The sequence below is a fragment of the Nicotiana tabacum genome, chromosome 6, assembly GCF_000715075.1.
Source record: "Nicotiana tabacum cultivar K326 chromosome 6, ASM71507v2, whole genome shotgun sequence".
In the NCBI taxonomy this organism is placed as follows: Eukaryota; Viridiplantae; Streptophyta; class Magnoliopsida; order Solanales; family Solanaceae; genus Nicotiana; species Nicotiana tabacum.
Window position 1 is genome coordinate 126,592,327 of NC_134085.1, and position 18,177 is coordinate 126,610,503.

General features: G+C 41.3%; 2 protein-coding genes across 2 annotated transcripts; both read left to right on the forward strand.

Moving 5' to 3' along the window:
• The first annotated feature begins 3,039 nt into the window (after window positions 1–3,039).
• On the forward strand, window positions 3,040–3,882 carry LOC107812618 (uncharacterized). Its single transcript, XM_016637762.2, has one exon. It carries the CDS (start codon window positions 3,040–3,042, stop codon window positions 3,880–3,882), a length of 843 nt encoding a protein of 280 aa, XP_016493248.2.
• A 12,639-nt stretch (window positions 3,883–16,521) lies between these two features.
• LOC142182034 (uncharacterized) lies at window positions 16,522–16,965 on the forward strand. The gene has a single exon (XM_075255890.1). The coding sequence runs from the start codon at window positions 16,522–16,524 to the stop codon at window positions 16,963–16,965; it is 444 nt and encodes a 147-aa protein (XP_075111991.1).
• The last annotated feature ends 1,212 nt before the right edge of the window (window positions 16,966–18,177 follow it).

An 18,177-nucleotide genomic window follows, 5' to 3' on the forward strand; every position in this document is an offset into this window, starting at 1 on the left:
ATACTTCTGGTTATTGCCTCTTTCGTACAATCTATATATATCTATATCATCTTCCCTATAAGTGTATATATATATATATATATATATACAGTCAATATGCAATCAGAATGCTCGAGGTTCCTTAAATTAGGATTTAGGAGATATATACTGGTAGTTTCGTACTCAAATATTTGGAAGTTATGAATTTACAATAGCGTTGTAAATATTTGGTTAGGCAAGTGAGAAACAAAAAGCTTTGTTATTTTCATGCCATTGTATTTGATGAAGGAAATAAGTGGCCAATAATTAATCTGGGACCTATTTCATCTGTTTTGGAGTATTCAATATTTTTTGCCTACCAATATTATTGTTAATAAACTTTCACTAATATTTTAAAAATTGATTTTTCCACTTTTGATATTTATAAAAAGTTACTTCTAAGTACTTTTCTTTGTAGCTTTTAGTATCTAAATTTCATTTTTTTTACCCGATCTTAAGCGAAAATTATGCGAGCTGCTGAGTTTAAACTAACTTACAGCGCAGAGTGAATTATACTGGAAACCATTCTCCTCCTTGTAATTAACTACAAGAAGTTCACTAAAGTACAAAGAGTCTCTTAATGTCATCTGTTAGGAGACCTTCATGGGACCTTCATAGTACATACGAGACTAAAATATACATGGACGACAACCAAAGAGCCCTACTAAATCCAAATAGCATGGCATGGAATGACACCTCACATACGAGGATTTGAAATCGTTTGATAATGTTGTACAGCAACTAATAGCATATGCACATTAATATATTTGGAAATTTACTATCAAATGATAAAATTTCACGAAAAAAAAGCAGCCTATTACGGCAGTTTTGATATTTTATTACGGCGGTTCCCGAGGAACCGCCGTAATATACTTGTGGCGGACCGGATTGGGGCACTTTTTCAAACGGCCGTAACTGTGTATTCTGGCGGTTTCAAACTGCCGTTTTACTCAAAAATAACCGCCACAAATCCATGTTTTTTTGTTTTGTATTTTGGCGCAACTTTTATGTAAATTACTCACACTGTTATGCGACTGTCTGCATTTACAAGCTTAACTTATTTTCCGGTTAATTTACGTTCATGCATGTGCTTGTCTTTAGAAATTCTTACATTTGTATAGGATTGCATGATAATAGTTGCACAGATTTCATAAACGTATCCTAACATACTCGATTGTTTTCAGGTTCAAAAGACAGAGAATTGTGTATGAGTCGAATTTGATTGACCACGGCCTATAGCGAGTATTATAAGTGGCCGAAAACCCACGAGTCGACACAAGGGTACGACCCAGAGGCAAAAAGAAAGACGCGGTCGCATTAGCATTAGGTCCGGTAGGACAAATATATCTTAATTTGTCGTCCACATAATGAAGGGAAACCTCTTAGTATATAAGAGGGGTTTCAGCCTTGTAATAAGAGAGGTTCGGAAGATACAAGATTAATATCATCTCTCTCTCTACTTCTATTATCTCTCTATCAATCTCTCCCTCTCTCCATTATTGTTATCTCTCTACTACAATCATCCTAGAGTTTATTATCTTCGACTACGATTTACCTCTTCATCTTTGATTGATTTGCTTAAAAAGAGTTAAAAGTCTTTTGAGTCAAACAATTTGGTGCCGTCTGTAGGGATTTTGTTAGCCGAAATCGTAGTTCTCATCTAGGATATCGAAAGTAACGATTACTGTTCTTCATACCCAATAAAAACCAACAATGGCGGAGAAAGAAGCAAGGCTGAAGATGCTAGCAGAGGTCTCAAACAACCTCTTAAGCTCCTTCAACGAAGCCAGTAGAGAAGGCACTGAGAATACAACACCAGAAGATACACCGGAGGAGGAGATCTCACCCTCTCAACATGAGGACCTGACGGTCTTGCGCGAAAGGGAAGTTTCCACGTCCACGACGAGAGAAACACCACCAGCAATCAAAAAGCTGCTGAAGGAGTGGTTGACAAGTGTTTTAAGCAACATGCTCGAAAAACCCCAAGGAAATGTCGAAGACTTACCAACGACATAAATCGCAGCTACCATCGGCGAGCCAAGCACCACGAGAACGAGCAACACCCACACTGTCATCGACGCAAACGACGATGCACTCATGAACACCCGAAAGAAAATGGAAGAAATGAAAAACGAGAACAAAGCACTTCGTGACCAAATGAGAGAGCACCAGGAAAGGGTTGACAAAATAACTGGCGCCCCTAAACTACTACCAAAACGCGATGTGGGCCGATTCGTCAAACAGCCATACAGAAGGAGCTGCTCCTCACCTCATCCCGAAAACCTTCAAAATGCCGCCATACTTGAGAATATACGACGGGACCACGGATCCAGAGGATCATCTAATCCATTACGTCATTGCGGTAATGGGCAATGACCTGTCTAAAGAACAAGTGCCATCTGTGCTACTAAAAAAGTTCAACGAGACTTTGACAGGAGGAGCATTAACATGGTACTCCCAGCTACCGGCATGATCGATATCAACATTTGAGGAGATGGAGGATAAATTCGCCACCGCTCATGCAGGAGCAAAGAAGGCTGAAGATAGGGTCAACGACATCTTCGCCATCAGGCAAATGGCAAGCGAGGGACTTCGAGACTTCCTGGCCCGATTCAATAGAGTAAATATGGGACTGCCAAATATGTCAGAAGGAATGGCGGTCACAACCTTCCAAAATAGGTTAAACAGGAACGGATCAAAGGCAACCAAAAAAGTGCTCAACAGACTCATGAAGTAGCCCCCCACCACATAAGAAAAGATTCACAACGCCTACTGCACCGAGGTGAGGGCAGATGAAGACGATCTAAACGTCCCAACCCAGCGAAAGGAATCAGCCTTATGTTAGAACAACTAACCCCGCCTCCTCCAAGGGATGCAGATGTCGTGCTACGACACACCGCACACCTTCGAAATGATAGAGGTATGACTCCACTATTATCTGCTCATAACTTTTGTATCTCCCCTTCAGAGATAGTATACGCACTAGAGAAACTAGGCACGAAGGTACAATGGCCACAAAAAATGAGATCGGACCCAAGCGCGAGAAGATCAAATGTCCTCTACGAGTTCCATCAGGAAAGAGGACACAAGACCGAATATTGCATAGGTCTATGGCAAGAGGTGGTCAGGATGTTGAACCAGCGCTACCTGAAAGAACTACTCAGCGATAAAGGAAGGGCGAACTTCGCTAGAGGACGTGACCCATCTCAAGGACCCTCAAAGCCACCATCACCGGCATGTACCATACAGATGATCATTGGCGGTGGCGTCGATTCAGTAATCAACCATGTGAAGCTCACCACCACGCATAAACTCAAACGGACGGTCTCCCACGAACGCTATGACGACTTCAAAGACAGTATCATCTTCGAAAAGTCAGATGCCGACGATTTGTCTTTCCCTCATTATGATGCTTTGGTTATAACATTACACATCGCTGATACAGACGTGAAAAGAATCATGGTAGAAGACGGAAGCGGCCTATGTATTATCCACCGGAGAGTTCTCATGCAAATGAGGCTCGAGGATAGAATAATACCGTGTTGCATAACACTAACGGGTTTTAACAATGTAGTAGAGCGGACATCCGGGGAAATAGCACTGCCAGTCTTAGCAGGGAGAGCCACGCTGGAAATAACATTCCATGTCATGAACCAGGAAACAACCTATAATGCCATCATAGGGCGACCATGGATACACACCATGCGAGCCATCCCCCCAAGCTTCTATCAAGTGATCAAATTTCCCACACCGTGGGGAATATTCAGCATCCAAGGCGAATCGCGCACTGCCCAGGAATGCTATCGAATCGCCCAAGATTGCACATACACCAAACAGCTGAAAGGAGCAAGTGCGGAGGCATAAAAATTAGCCATGTCAGGAACTAAACCCGACCCACCAACAGAGGCCATTAGAGACCCAGACATCATAGAATCCTGCAAGTCAACTATAGAGAACCTCAACCCAGTCCAGTTGGACGACACCGACAACACAAAAAAGGCTTACATCGGGCACAACCTCTCAAAGCCAGGAAAGTATCGTGAATTTTTAACTAACAACGCCGATTTATTTACCTTTTCCCACTCAGATATGCCAGGGATCCCAAAGGACATCGCCATTCATAGATTGAATGTCAGCCCACTCTATCCGCCGGTACGGTAGATGAGGAGAAAATTCAATGTCGTGATCAACGAAGCGGTCAACAAAGAAGTGGACAAATTGCTCGCCAATGGTTCCATCAGAGAATCGAAATACCCCCAGTGGGTCACCAATGTGGTCATGGTCAAAGAGAAGAACGGGAAATGGAGAATGTGTGTAGACTTCACCGATCTAAACAAGGTGTCACGCCCCAACTTCGGGAGGCGCGACCGACGCTCAATCGAGTGAACCCAACTGAGCAAGCCTTATCAACCGCTATCTACCCAACTCTATAGGAATAAGGAAGCCATGCTTACCTTTATTTAAACTAGGAAAGATAGAACATTCAACATCTTAGTTCATTTTATATCACAATATTTAAAACGTGGTTAAACTTCCAAGGTTCCATACAAGTTATAGTGTAGAAGAAAGCAAGAGTACAAGGTTACAACATGGTCCATTTACCTATTCAATACCCATACATAACCCACACAAACGTCTACGGAGCCTCTAAGGATACAAAAGACGTGATAACAATGCTGGCAACAAAGCCCCGACTATACCTCAAAAGTGAAAGTCCAAAATAAGAAGATGTACAATATAACCCCTTGAAGGAGAAAGTGGCTCACCAAGACTTTGAGAAGAAGGTACTCCGCTAGGCGCGATCGGTACTATCCGCAATGGAGCCACCTACATTCATAAAAAAAATGTAGAGCCCCGACAAAGGGGACGTTAGTGCCATCGAATAGCACTAGTATGTATAACTAAACACCATCTTACTAGAAAGAATTATCAAGCAAGTACAAGTAAATCACATGAGTAAATCAAATATGCAATTCATTCAGTCCTTCATATAATTTCCAAAACTTAGTTTGGGGAATTTCTTTCATATCTTCATCATTGTTCTCAATACCACCGCTATCTTGAGAGGAGTCCGATTACGACCCGACCGGCTAGGTTGCCTCATTGGAGGCATATTTCTCAATCACTATTTCATTTCCGTTATCCGGAATTCAATATCAACACATTACCACCATGTGTGCGGCATGGTGTCCGATCACGACCCGATCGGCTAGGCCGCCTTATCTAGGCGTTGTTCCTTTCTCATTAGTCATCACATCTGAATCTTTATTTCATATATATCATATCAATTCCTTGGCACTCAGGGCCACCATTATCACATCGTTTTCCATTTTCAGTATTCATCTTGCAGGTTGTGATCATAGGCATATACAAAAGTAATTCAAGTTGCAGTACAGGTAAGTGGGCATATAGCTAGCATGAATAATTCTCAGTTTCTATCTTGGCTTATAGCCTAAGCATTTCAACACATAATTGTATTCTTCATACTTCTCTAATTATCAAGAATGGTACATTACTCACATTGAAGCACATTCTTCATGTATATGTGTAGTTAATTGCAAATCAATTAATGCGCAATAACAATCAATACATTAACCAATTCAAATCTTACCACACTTTCGTAAACGCCAACGGAGCTCAATTTCTAATAAAAGGGGGTTTTAGCCATACATACCTGAAATTTTCCCCTTAATGATACTACAATGATCCAATACACTTAAGTAACTTCAATCTACAATACAACATTCAATAGGGCCAATATTAATAATAAATTCTATAACGTAAGCCATTTAGGCATATTATCAAATACCTTGTAGGTATAGATATTTACACCTCATAACTATAGTATTGGTTCATCCAACTATCACCATTAACCAACAATTCATCCCACCATTATTCTTTAACAATTTATACTCCTAACACCACATGTGTGATCAACCATTCACACCCAACCAACAAAATTCCATCAAGTAATCACCTTTAAATCCCTACCATGGTCATGTATTTAAATTGGGAATTTATGGCTTCCAATCACCATACCATAAGTTGTAATACTTGATTCATACTCATAATTCCATAATAACTCCATATATGTAAGTCTAAGGGTAAAAGTTTACCTCTTGTAGACCAAATCTTGAAAGACAACTTTGGGGTGTTCTTGAGATTTTGAAGAAATCCTATGAAATCCAATCAAAGTCATGTTGTAACTAGTGATTGAGAAGTGAAATCACCATGAAAACACACTTAAAAACTCACCTTAGGTGTGCAATTGGAAGCCTTGGTCGGATTGGGGATGGAGAGGATGCCCTAGTCTTGAAAAATGACTTAAATCCTCTAATTTTCCGTCCTTAGGTGTATTTAGAGGTCTTCCACTAGCGCGCCCGTGCTAACGAGGCAGAATACTTCGCAATATGTGCGGCCGCGCTAATGACACATGCCCAGTAAAATGGTCGTAACTTTCTGTGTACACCTCCCAATGACAAACGGTTTGATGAGTTGGAAACTAGACTCAAAGGGCTTTAATTTGATAGGTTTTGCATTACACAACTACTTATATAACTGTAGATATGATTGTCCAAAGTGAGGTCTTGTGCGCACTCATTTACAACTTTAGTCTATTATGAAATTTTCCAACTTGGCTTAGACTTAGGCCTCTCCTTAGACCCCAATTCACTTATAATATGACTTATACATTTATTAACATATCCAATTGATATCCATTATATCATGAATCCTCATTTTCATACAAAATAAAATAATTAGCCTGCCTTGGCACCACAAAATCTTAAATTACTTGGCAAAATTTTCCAAGGCTTTACATTCTCCCCCGCTTAGGATCATTCATCCTCGAATGATAATTGGAGTCAATCTGCAAATACTTAGTATAACTTATCTCCTTTCTCACACATCTTTAACTCCCAAATTTTTCAGAAATTTCGGCAGAGTTTCCATTGTAACTAGGACTATCCACCTGTCAGAGGGTCCCAGATACATATCCTAACAACATATACATGTTCCATAGGCATAACATAACTTATACAACACCAACCATGGCCGCATAGGCAACATATATTTACCAAAATGGAATAGTTTAACATAAATCAAATCAAAAGATAAGAGTTCATAGGAACCAAATGCATAAAAGCTATTACATAACTATTCAAACAAATTTGGGTACTTCTTTCTCATTTGTTCCTCGGCTTCCCAAGTGGCTTCCTCAACCTGCTGGTTCCGCCATAACACTTTTACAGAGGCAATTTTCTTATTTCTCAATTTTCGGACTTGCCTATCAAGAATGGCAACTGGAATTTCTTCATAATATAGTTCTTCATTAACCTCAATAGCTGCAATTGGCACAATAACGGACGGATCTCTTGCTACCCTTTTCAACATAGACACATGGAAAACCGGATGTACCAACGACATCTCGGGTGGCAGCTCGAGCTTGTATGCCACCTGACCGATCCTCTGAATGATTCTGTACGGTCTAACATACCTCGGACTTAATTTCCCTTTCTTCCCGAATCGCATGATGCCCTTCATGGGGGAAACCTTCAAAAATAGCCAATCATCTTCTTTGAACTCTAAATCTCTGCGACGAATGTCCGAATAAAACTTTTGGCGACTCTGAGCAATTTTCAACCTCTCCTTAATAATCTTGACTTTCTCCATGGCCTGATACACGAGGTCCGGCCCTATCAATTCTGCTTCTCCAACCTCGAACCACCCAATGGGAGACCTGTATCTCCTACCATACAATGCCTTGAATGGTGCCATCTGGATACTAGCATGGAAGCTGCTGTTGTAAGCAAATTCTATGAGTGACAAATAGTCATCCCAACTACCCTTGAAATCAATAGTACAAGCACGCAACATGTCTTCAAGCGTCTGAATAGTCCGCTTTGCTTGCCCATCGGTTTGTGGATGAAAAGTTATGCTAAGGTTTACCTGCGTACCCAAACCTTGCTGAAATTTCTTCAAAAGGTTGGCCGTGAACTGAGCCCCTCAATCTGAAATGATTGAGACTGGATTGCCATGCAACTTAACTATTTCTTTGATATACAACTGAGCATACTGTTCCGCTATGTTGGTAGATTTAACTGGCAAGAAGTGCGTTGATTTTGTGAGTCAATCAACGATCACCCAAATTGAGTTGAACCTGCAGGGAGTGCGCAGAAGCCCTACTATAAAATCCATATTGATCATCTCCATTTACACATTAGAATTTCTATGCTTTGAGTCAATCCACCGGGCCTTTGATGTTCGGCCTTCACTTGTTGACAATTTGGACATTTTGCTACAAAATCCGCCACATCCCTCTTTATGTTGTTCCACCAATAAATTTCCTTGAGATCATGATACATTTTTGTAGAACTGGGGTGCACGGAATACCTGAATGTGTGAGCTTCTGCCATGATCCTTTCCCGAAGACCGTCGATATCAGGAACACATAGGCGGTCTTGGTACCATAGAGTACCATCATTCATGCCAAAGGAAAAAGTTGTGGTATTGTGTTTGTGAATCCCCTCTTTCAATTGTGCTTACAATGGATCATTGTATTGCTTTTCCATCACCTCCTCTACAAGCGATGATTCAGCCCTATTCTGTATAATTACCCCTCCTTCACTAGAGTCCGTAACGCGAACTCCCAAACTGGACAACTGGTAAACCTCCCTGGCTAACGGCCTTTGATATGCCCCCAAATGAGCCAAACTCCCCATAGATTTTCGACTAAGTGCATCTGCCACGATATTAGCCTTTCTCGGGTGATAGAGAATGTCGATGTCATAGTCCTTGAGTAACTCTAGCCATCTTCTTTGCCTCAGATTCAACTCTTTCTGCTTGAAAATATATTAAAGGCTCTTATGATCTATAAATGCATCCACATGGACCCCATACAAATAATTTTGCCAAATTTTTAGCGCAAACACCACTGCTGCCAGCTCTAGGTCATGGGTTGGATAGTTCTTTTCATAATTCTTGGTTTGCCTAGAGGCATAAGCGATCACCTGGCCATGTTGCATCAATAGCGAACCATCTATATCACATTTCTATTACATATGACTTCCTAGAAATTGAGTTCTTCAATAATTTCCTTGATATGGTTACCATCTTCTGTGAAAACGTGCAACTTGCTCTTCCAAACTCTCAACAAAAGACATTACTGAATGAGTTTTCTTATAGGACCTTTTTATTTCAAAGGAATAACATCTTCTAGCCTGCGCACATACCTTAATATCCTCAACCTGCATGACATTGCATCAAATGTAAGGTAATATTATGCTCCGCCTTTTCTTAGCCAATCTCTTCTCCCCATATGTGCCTTATAGAATTTAAGAAACCACACTACTTCCCCTGTGATATTATCACGATAGCTCTTTATGGTTAAACACCGCCCAAAACACATATCAACACCCTTTATATGTGTACAATTTAGGAAGAGTCACTGGCCCGAGAAGGGCATTCTATGAAACTTGAGATCCTCCTCAATTCTTCAACAACGACCTTTGATTTTACTCTTAAGTGTAAAACTTAGTCCACCTGATTCTATCCTCGATGAGTAACTCACCTCATTCCCCGTATTGTAGCTACCAATAGAGTTCCCTGATATTGTGGTTTAAGAGTTACCATGTTAAACATGTCTGGTCCGTAACAAGTGTTCATCCTCTTTCAATCTATTTTGAAGCTTTCATTTGCCCCTTGGGTAGATTGTGTTGTCTTTCCCCTTTTTTTTATCGCCCTTTGGCCTGGACAATATGCTGGTACCATCATTTCTTTCTAACTGGAACATTTATTCCCATTCTATTTTGCTCATAGTGCATAATTGATAGCCTTATTGTGCCACACACTTGTCTACCTCCCGTGAACTTGTAACATCATTGTGCCTGGTTGAGTGGGTTTATCATACCACAACTTCACCTCCAGTAGTCTCTCTTTCCATTGTATGTAGACATGAACTATCTCTAGATCCTTTAATTGATATTTGGTATCACCCAAGTTGGTTGCATTACAGTTAGTCCTTTATAACTTTTATTAACACTTATGCTCTAAGCGAGTCCACCATTCTGATACAAGATATTTTATGATAACCATGACCATCTCAATTTATAAGTTTTTTCCCCATTTCTTCTCACCTCATTCTTCATAGCTAGTGAATAGCCATGCACTTTTCAATATGTTAGGTGGTCTTTTCCCTTAGTTATTTCATCATGCTCACCTCTTAACTCTTGTGAGGATATCCGTGGGAAAGTATGTTCATCCGCATATCACTTAACACTTATTTGCTTGTAAGATTTCCATCAAGCCCAAATACCCTCTTGGGTTATTATAGCATCACGTTTATTTTTCCCACTCGTTATGCCTTTCTTAATGTCTTGGAACTTTAGTTGAATAGCAATTCCATGATTAACCCATTGTAAAAACTCGCAAAATTTTCACCTTTGATCTATAGTACTTCTTTAGGTTGCATTGTCCCTGGCCCTCTAACAAGTATAGAACCCATTTACAAACCTACTCTGAGTTTCTAGGATCGTTGACCCTATCATTCACATTGCCTTGAATGAAGAATTTACATTCCTTAACCTTCCACCCTTTTTGGGGGACTAGCAGCCTATAATTAGCATATCCATTAGATAATCACGTCATCCATTATCACTTTTCTAGACTACGCATGTCTTCAACAAAATATACAAACATCATATCTACATGGTCTTACTCTTGTTTCATTGTCTTTAAGTTGCCTCACTATGGCCCTTCCTCCCCCACTTGGGGCGAATGCCCCGTATTTCGACACAAGTCCTGAATTTAGCAACTTCATGGACATATGTATCTTTTCTCTATCCCTCTCATATATGTTCAACTATTAGGGAGATTGAAGTCACAATGGTATTAACCTCATAAGTTCTCTGCTCTTCTTTAGCCACACGGGCTTGGGATTCCATTTCCTCATATCAATATCCTTTAGGAGTATAATATCAGTTCGTACACTTCGGGATTTTTATAAAGTTCGTTGTACAGGGGTCTTCTCATCGTGGGTTCAATTGACTCTCCTTTCATAACTTCTTGTCTCCTGGGAGAGACTTGCAATCTCATCATTAATCTCCTGGTCATGTCTCCTATATATCACGTGCTTATATAACCAGTTTTCTTTCACACCTTAGGATCATTTACATACTTCTCACACTACCCACATGTGCTATTCAAGCTTATATAACATTTATCAATTCAATGTTTCTTTGGAGGTCACAATCATTTTTAACACTTTCTTGAATAAAGTATGCTTCTGATACTATGTACGTACCTCATATATTCGTACCATTCGTTCAACATGATACATATGCCATCTCCTTAATATTCAGGCCTTTGCCCATTGGTCATTCCATATGACAACATTACTTGAATTAGACGAAAGAGCGTTTAAACTTATCTTGAATCTCAACACACGAGTTAGAAGACAATCTTATAGTCAAGCTTTATCGCACGATCTAGAGTGTTGAAGAAGGGTAACATTCCTAAATGTCCATGTAGCCTCCAACTTATAGATGTGGTCGACAACACACCGATAAAAAGGACTCAACTAGACACGGCTCCGAGACATCCTAGGACACTTTAAAACCTTAGGCTCTGATACCACGTTTGTCACGCCCCAACTTCGGGAGGCGCGACCGGCGCTCAATCGAGTGAACCCAACTGAGCAAGCCTTATCAGCCGCTATCTACCCAACTCGATAGGAATAAGGAAGCCATGCTTACCTTTATTTAAACTAGGAAAGATAGTACATTCAACATCTTAGTTCATATTATATCACAACATTTAAAACGTGGTTAAACTTCCAAGGTTCCATACAAGTTATAGTGTAGAAGAAAGCAAGAGTACAAGGTTACAACATGGTCCATTGACCTATCTAATACCCATACATAACTCACACAAACGTCTACAGAGCCTCTAAGGATACAAAAGACGTGATAACAATGCTGGCAACAAGGCCCCGACTATACCTCAAAAGTGAGAGGATGTACAATATAACCCCTTGAAGGAGAAAAGGGCTCACCAAGACTTTGAGAAGAAGGTACTCCGCTATGCGCGATCGGCACTATCTGCAATGGAGCCACCTACATTCATAAAAAAAATGTAGCGCCCCCGGCAAAAAGGACGTTAGTGCCTTCGAATAGCACTAGTATGTATAACTAAACACCATCTTACTTGAAAGAACTATCAAGCAAGTACAAGTAAATCACATGAGTAAATCAAATATGCAATTCATTCAATCCTTCATATAATTTCCAAAACTTAATTTGGGGCATTTCTTTCATATCTTCATCACTGTTCTCAATACCACCGCTATCTTGATCGGAGTCCGATCATGACCCTACCAGCGAGGTTGCCTCATTGGAGGCATATATCTTAATCACTATTACATTTCCCTTATCCGAAATTCAATATCAGCACATTACCACCATGTGTGCGGCATGGTATCCGATCACGACCCGATCGGCTAGGCCGCCTTATCTAGGCATTGTTCCATTCTCATTAGTCATCACATCTGAATCTTTATTTCATATATATCATATCAATTCCTTAGCACTCAGGGCCACCATTATCACATCGTTTTCCATTTTCAGTATTCATCTTGCAGGTTGTGATCATAGGCATATACAAAAGTAATTCAAGTTGCAGTACAGGTAAGTGGGCACATAGCTAGCATGAATAATTCTCAGTTTCTATCTTGGCTTATAGCCTAAGCATTTCAACACATAATTGTATTCTTCATACTTCTCTAATTATCAAGAATGGTACATTACTCACATTGAGGCACATCCTTCACGTATATGTGTAGTTAATTGCAAATCAATTAATGCGCAATAACAATCAATACATTAACCAATTCAAATCTTACCACACTTTCGTAAATGCCAACGGAGCTCAATTTCTAATAAAAGGGGGTTTTAACCATACGTACCTCAAAGAACTTTTCCTTAAGTTACTACAACATTCCGAAATTCTAGCAATTCCCATCTACTTCGAGACATAACAAAATTGAACACAAATTAGTAATAAATTCTATAACTTAAGCCATTTAGGCATATTATCAAACACCTTGTAGGTATAAATATTTGCACCTCATAACTATAGTATTGGTTCATCCAACTATCACCATTAACCAACAATTCATCCCACCATTATTCTTTAACAATTTATACTCCTAACACCACATGTGTAATCAACCATTCACACCCAACCAACAAAATTCCATCAAGTAATCACCTTTAAATCCCTACCATGGTCATGTATTTAAATTTGGAATTTATGGCTTCCAATCACCATACCATAAGTTGTAATAGTTGATTCATACTCATAATTCCATAATAACTCCATATATGTAAGTCTAAGGGTAAAAGTTTACCTCTTGTAGACCAAATCTTGAAAGACAACTTTGGGGTGTTCTTGAGATTTTGAGTAAATCCTATGAAATCCAATCAAAATGATGTTGTAACTAGTGATTGGGAAGTGAAATCACCATGAAAACACACTTAAAAACTCACCTTAGGTGTGCAATTAGATGCCTTGGTCGGATTGGGGATGGAGAGGGTGCCCTAGTCTTGAAAAATGACTTAAATCCTCTAATTTCCCGTCCTTAGGTGTTTTTAGAGGTTTGCCACTAGCGCACCCGCGCTAAGGCCGCGCTAACGAGGCAGAATACTTCGCAATATGTGCGGCCGTGCTAATGACACATGCCCAGTAAAATGATCGTAACTTTTTGTATACACCTCCAAATGACAAACGGTAAGATGCGTTGGAAACTAGACCCAAAGGGCTTTAATTCGATAGGTTTTGCATCACACAATTCTTTATATAACTGGAGATATGATTGTCCAAAGTGAGGTCTTGTGCGCACTCATTTACAACTTTAGTCTATTATGAAATTTTCCAACTTGGCTTAGACTTAGGCCTCTCCTTAGACCCCAATTCACTTATAATATGACTTATACGCTTATTAACATATCCAATTGATATCCATTATATCATGAATCCTCATTTGCACACAAAATAAAATAATTAGCCTACCTTGGCACCACAAAATCTTAAATTACTTGGCAAAATATTTCGGGGCTTTACACAAGGCATGCCCAAAAGACTCCTTCCCGTTACCCCATATCGACCAACTGATCGATGCGACAAAGGGGCACGAATTGTTGAGTTTTTTGAATGCCTACTTCGGTTACAACCAAATTCTAATGGCCGAAGAGGATCAGGAAAAGGCGACTTTCATCACTCACCTAGGGACTTACTGCTATAAAGTGATGCCGTTCGGACTCAAGAACGTAGGGGCCACTTACCAGAGATTGGTCACCAAAATGTTCAAGGAACAGCTCGGCAAGATAGATGAGCTCTATATTGATGATATGCTGGTAAAGTCGGCAAAGAAGGAGGACCACATCAATCATATGAAAGAAGCATTCAAAATATTGAGGCAGTACGGGATGAAGTTGAATCCAGAAAAGTGCGCCTTCGGCGTGACATCAGGAAAATTCTTAGGTTTCCTCGTATCACAACGAGGGATCGAAGTCAACCCGGATCATATCAAAGCTATTGACACAATACCTGAGGTACTGACCAGCAAAAAGCAAGTACAGAAGCTAACATGGCGAATAGCCTCCTTGTCGAGGTTCATTTCACAGTCCTTGGACTGATGTCACAAATTCTTCAATGTACTAAGAAAAGATCACGGGCTGCAATGGAATGAGGAATGCATCGACACCCTGAGGAAACTAAAAGCGTACCTATCCTCACCACCACTACTTGTCAAAGCGGACCCAGGTGAATGTCTGCTCGTATATTTGGCAGTATCCGAAGTCGCTGCCAGTGCAGTCTTGGTTCGCGAAAACAAAGGTACGCAATCTCCTATTTACTATATCAGCAAAACCTTAAAGATGCCGAGGCAAGGTACCCTCACCTTGAAAAACTTGCTCTGGCGCTAGTCGTATCTATACGAAAGCTTAGACCATATTTTTAATGTCACCCCATAAAAGTAATAACAACCTTCCCCTTAAGAGGTATCCTGCATAAACCCGAGCTTTCAGGCAGACTCGCCAAATGGGCAATAGAACTCAGCGAGCATGACATAACTTACCAACCGTGAACTGCCATTAAGTCGTAGGTGCTCGCCGATTTCATCACCGACTTCAGCGCAGAATATTTCCAGAGGTGGAATAAGAAGCACTTCGCGCTTCCGCATGTACTGACCTGTGGACCCTCTACATCGATGGTGCTTCGAATGCCTCAGGATTGGGATTGGGACTCGTCCTCGAAGCCCTTACGGGCGAAGTAATTCGCTAGTCCATACGATGCCCCAAGATGACTAACAACAAGGCCGAGTATGAGGCTGTGATTGCAGGTCTGAAGTTAGCCCTCAAATACGGCGCCCGACGACTCATCCTCCAATGCGACTCTCAACTCGTTGTAAATCAAGTCACCGGGACATTCCAACTCAAAGAGCGGAGACTACAGAGGTATCAGTCGGAAATCCATAAACTACTGCCGGAGTTCGACAAATGCCGCCTCGACCAGATTCCTAGGGCACAGAACATCAAAGCGGATGGCCTCGCCAAATTAGCTGTGGCCATCAAGAATATTAACAAAGAAAACGTGGTCACCCTCCTTCACTCAGCCATAGACCACGCCGAGGTACTTTCTCTAAACCTAACTTGGGACTGGTGTAACTGCCTTGTGTCCTATTTATAGGAGGGAACACTCCCGCAAGACAAAAAAGAAGCCAAGAAACTCTGGGTACAAGCAACTGGATGCAGCCTGGTAAATCACGACCTCTACAAGAGAACATTTGGCAGCCCCATAGCCAAATGCCTCGGACCGCACCAAACAAGACAGGTACTAGAGGAAGTACACGAGGGTCATTGCGGCGCCCATATAGGGAATCGTTCCCTCGTTCGATACCTCATCCGTGCCGGCTATTTTTGGCCTACTATGAAAAAGGAAGCCGCAGACTATGTCCGAAGATGCGAGCAATGCCAAAACTACGCCCCTATGATACATCAAGCAGGAGAATTCCTATATTCTGTCCCCTCGCCATGGACCTTCATAAAGTGGGGAATGGACATAGTTGGCCCTCTTCCTGCAGGACGAGGAATGGTACGTTTTTTTTTTGGTTTTAACTGACTATTTCTCTAAAGAGTGGAAGCAGGTGCATACGCTCAGGTACGCGAACAAGAGGTCATCGCCTTTATATGGAAAAATATTATATGCCATCTCGGCATCCCCAAAGAAATAAGCTGTGATAATGGACCCCAGTTCATCGGAAAGAGAACGACCAACTTCTTCGAAAAATGGCACATCAAGCGAATACTCTCCACGCCATATCATCCTGCCGCCAACGGCCAAGCCGACTCCTCCGACAAAGTGATACTAAACATATTGTAAAAGAAGCTCGAGAAAGCTAAAGGGCTATGGCCCGAACTACTACCTGAAGTGTTATGGGCATACCGAACTATGCCAAAGTCCAGCACAGGTGAAACGCCCTACTCACTAGTCTGCAGGACTGACGCAGTCATACCTGTCAAGGTCGGGGAACCCAGCCTGAGATACTCCCATATTAGCGGGGAAAATAACGATGAAAGTAGGTTACAAAACCTAGATGAAGTTGAAGAACGGAGAGACATGGCCCACGTAAGAATGGTAGCCCAGAAGCAGCAAGTAGAGAGATACTACAACAAAAAAGCCAAGGTAAGATCACTCAAAGTTGGTGACTACGTCCTCAAAGCCAAAACACTGGCATCAAAAGAACCGAATGAGGGAAAGTTAGGAACAAACTGGGATGGACCGTATAAAATCATAGAAGCAACAAACAAAGGAGCATTCCAATGGGAAACAATGGAGCGAAAACTACTCCAAAACAACTGGAACGTCGCCCATCTCAAGTACTTCCACTTCTGAAAGGCGTCACCTAAGTCATCCTCTTTATCCCTCACCCGAGTTTTGTTCCAATCGGGTTTTCTCGGGGAGGTTTTTAACGAGCAGCAAAGGGGATACCTTATGGATCGGAACGTTGTTCATCACTTTGGTCCATCGATACGATCTTTGGGTCTAAGTAATGAAGAGACTACACAATTCAATCTCCATTGTATGAACATAATTCAATCTCCATTGTATGAACGGAATTCAATCTCCATTGTAGAACGGAATTCAATCTCCATTGTATGAACGAAATTCAATCTCCATTGTATGAAATGCAAATCTCCTAATGGCCAAGGCCATCGACATTAGTTCGACCTCGTTCGAACCACGACGGGATACACTTCGACGATAGTCGAAGCAACATCCTAATGCCAAGGCCATCGACATTAGTTCGACCTCGTTCGAACCACGACGGGATACTACTTCAACGACAGGCGAAACAACATCCTAATGGACAAGGCCATCAACATTAGTTTGACCTCGTTCAAACCACAACGAGATACTACTTCGACGACAGTCGAAGCAAAATCTTAATGGCCAAGGCCATCGACATTAGTTCGACCTCGTTCAAACCACGATGGTATACTACTTCAACGACAGGCGAAACAACATCCTAATGGACAAGGCCATCAACATTAGTTTGACCTCGTTCGAACCACAACGAGATACTACTTCGACGACAGTCGAAGCAAAATCTTAATGGCCAAGGCCATCGACATTAGTTCGACCTCGTTCAAACCACGATGGTATACTACTTCGATGATAGTCGAAGCAACATCCTAATGGCCAAGGCCATCGACATTAGTTCGACCTCGTTCGAACCATAACGAGATACTATTTCGATGATAGTCGAAGCAACACCGTAATGGCCAAGGCCATTGACATTAGTTCGACCTCGTTCGAACCAAGATGCGATACTACTTCGACGACAGTCGAAGCAACATCCTAATGGCCAAGGCCATCGACATTAGTTCAACCTCGTTCGAACCACGACGGGATACTACTTCGATGACAGTCAAAGCAACGTCCTAATGGGCAAGGGCATCGGCATTAGTTCGACCTCGTTCGACCCACGATGGGATACTACTTCGATGACAGTCGAAGCAACATCCTAATGGCCAAGGCCAACGAAATTAGTTCGACCTCGTTCGAGCCATGACGGGATACTACTTCGACAATAGTCGAAGCAAC

Coding starts and splice junctions, on each gene's coding strand:
- LOC107812618 (XM_016637762.2), top strand. CDS start 3,040: ATGAGATCGGACCCAAGCGCGAGAAGATCAAATGTCCTCTACGAGTTC.
- LOC142182034 (XM_075255890.1), top strand. CDS start 16,522: ATGCCAAAGTCCAGCACAGGTGAAACGCCCTACTCACTAGTCTGCAGG.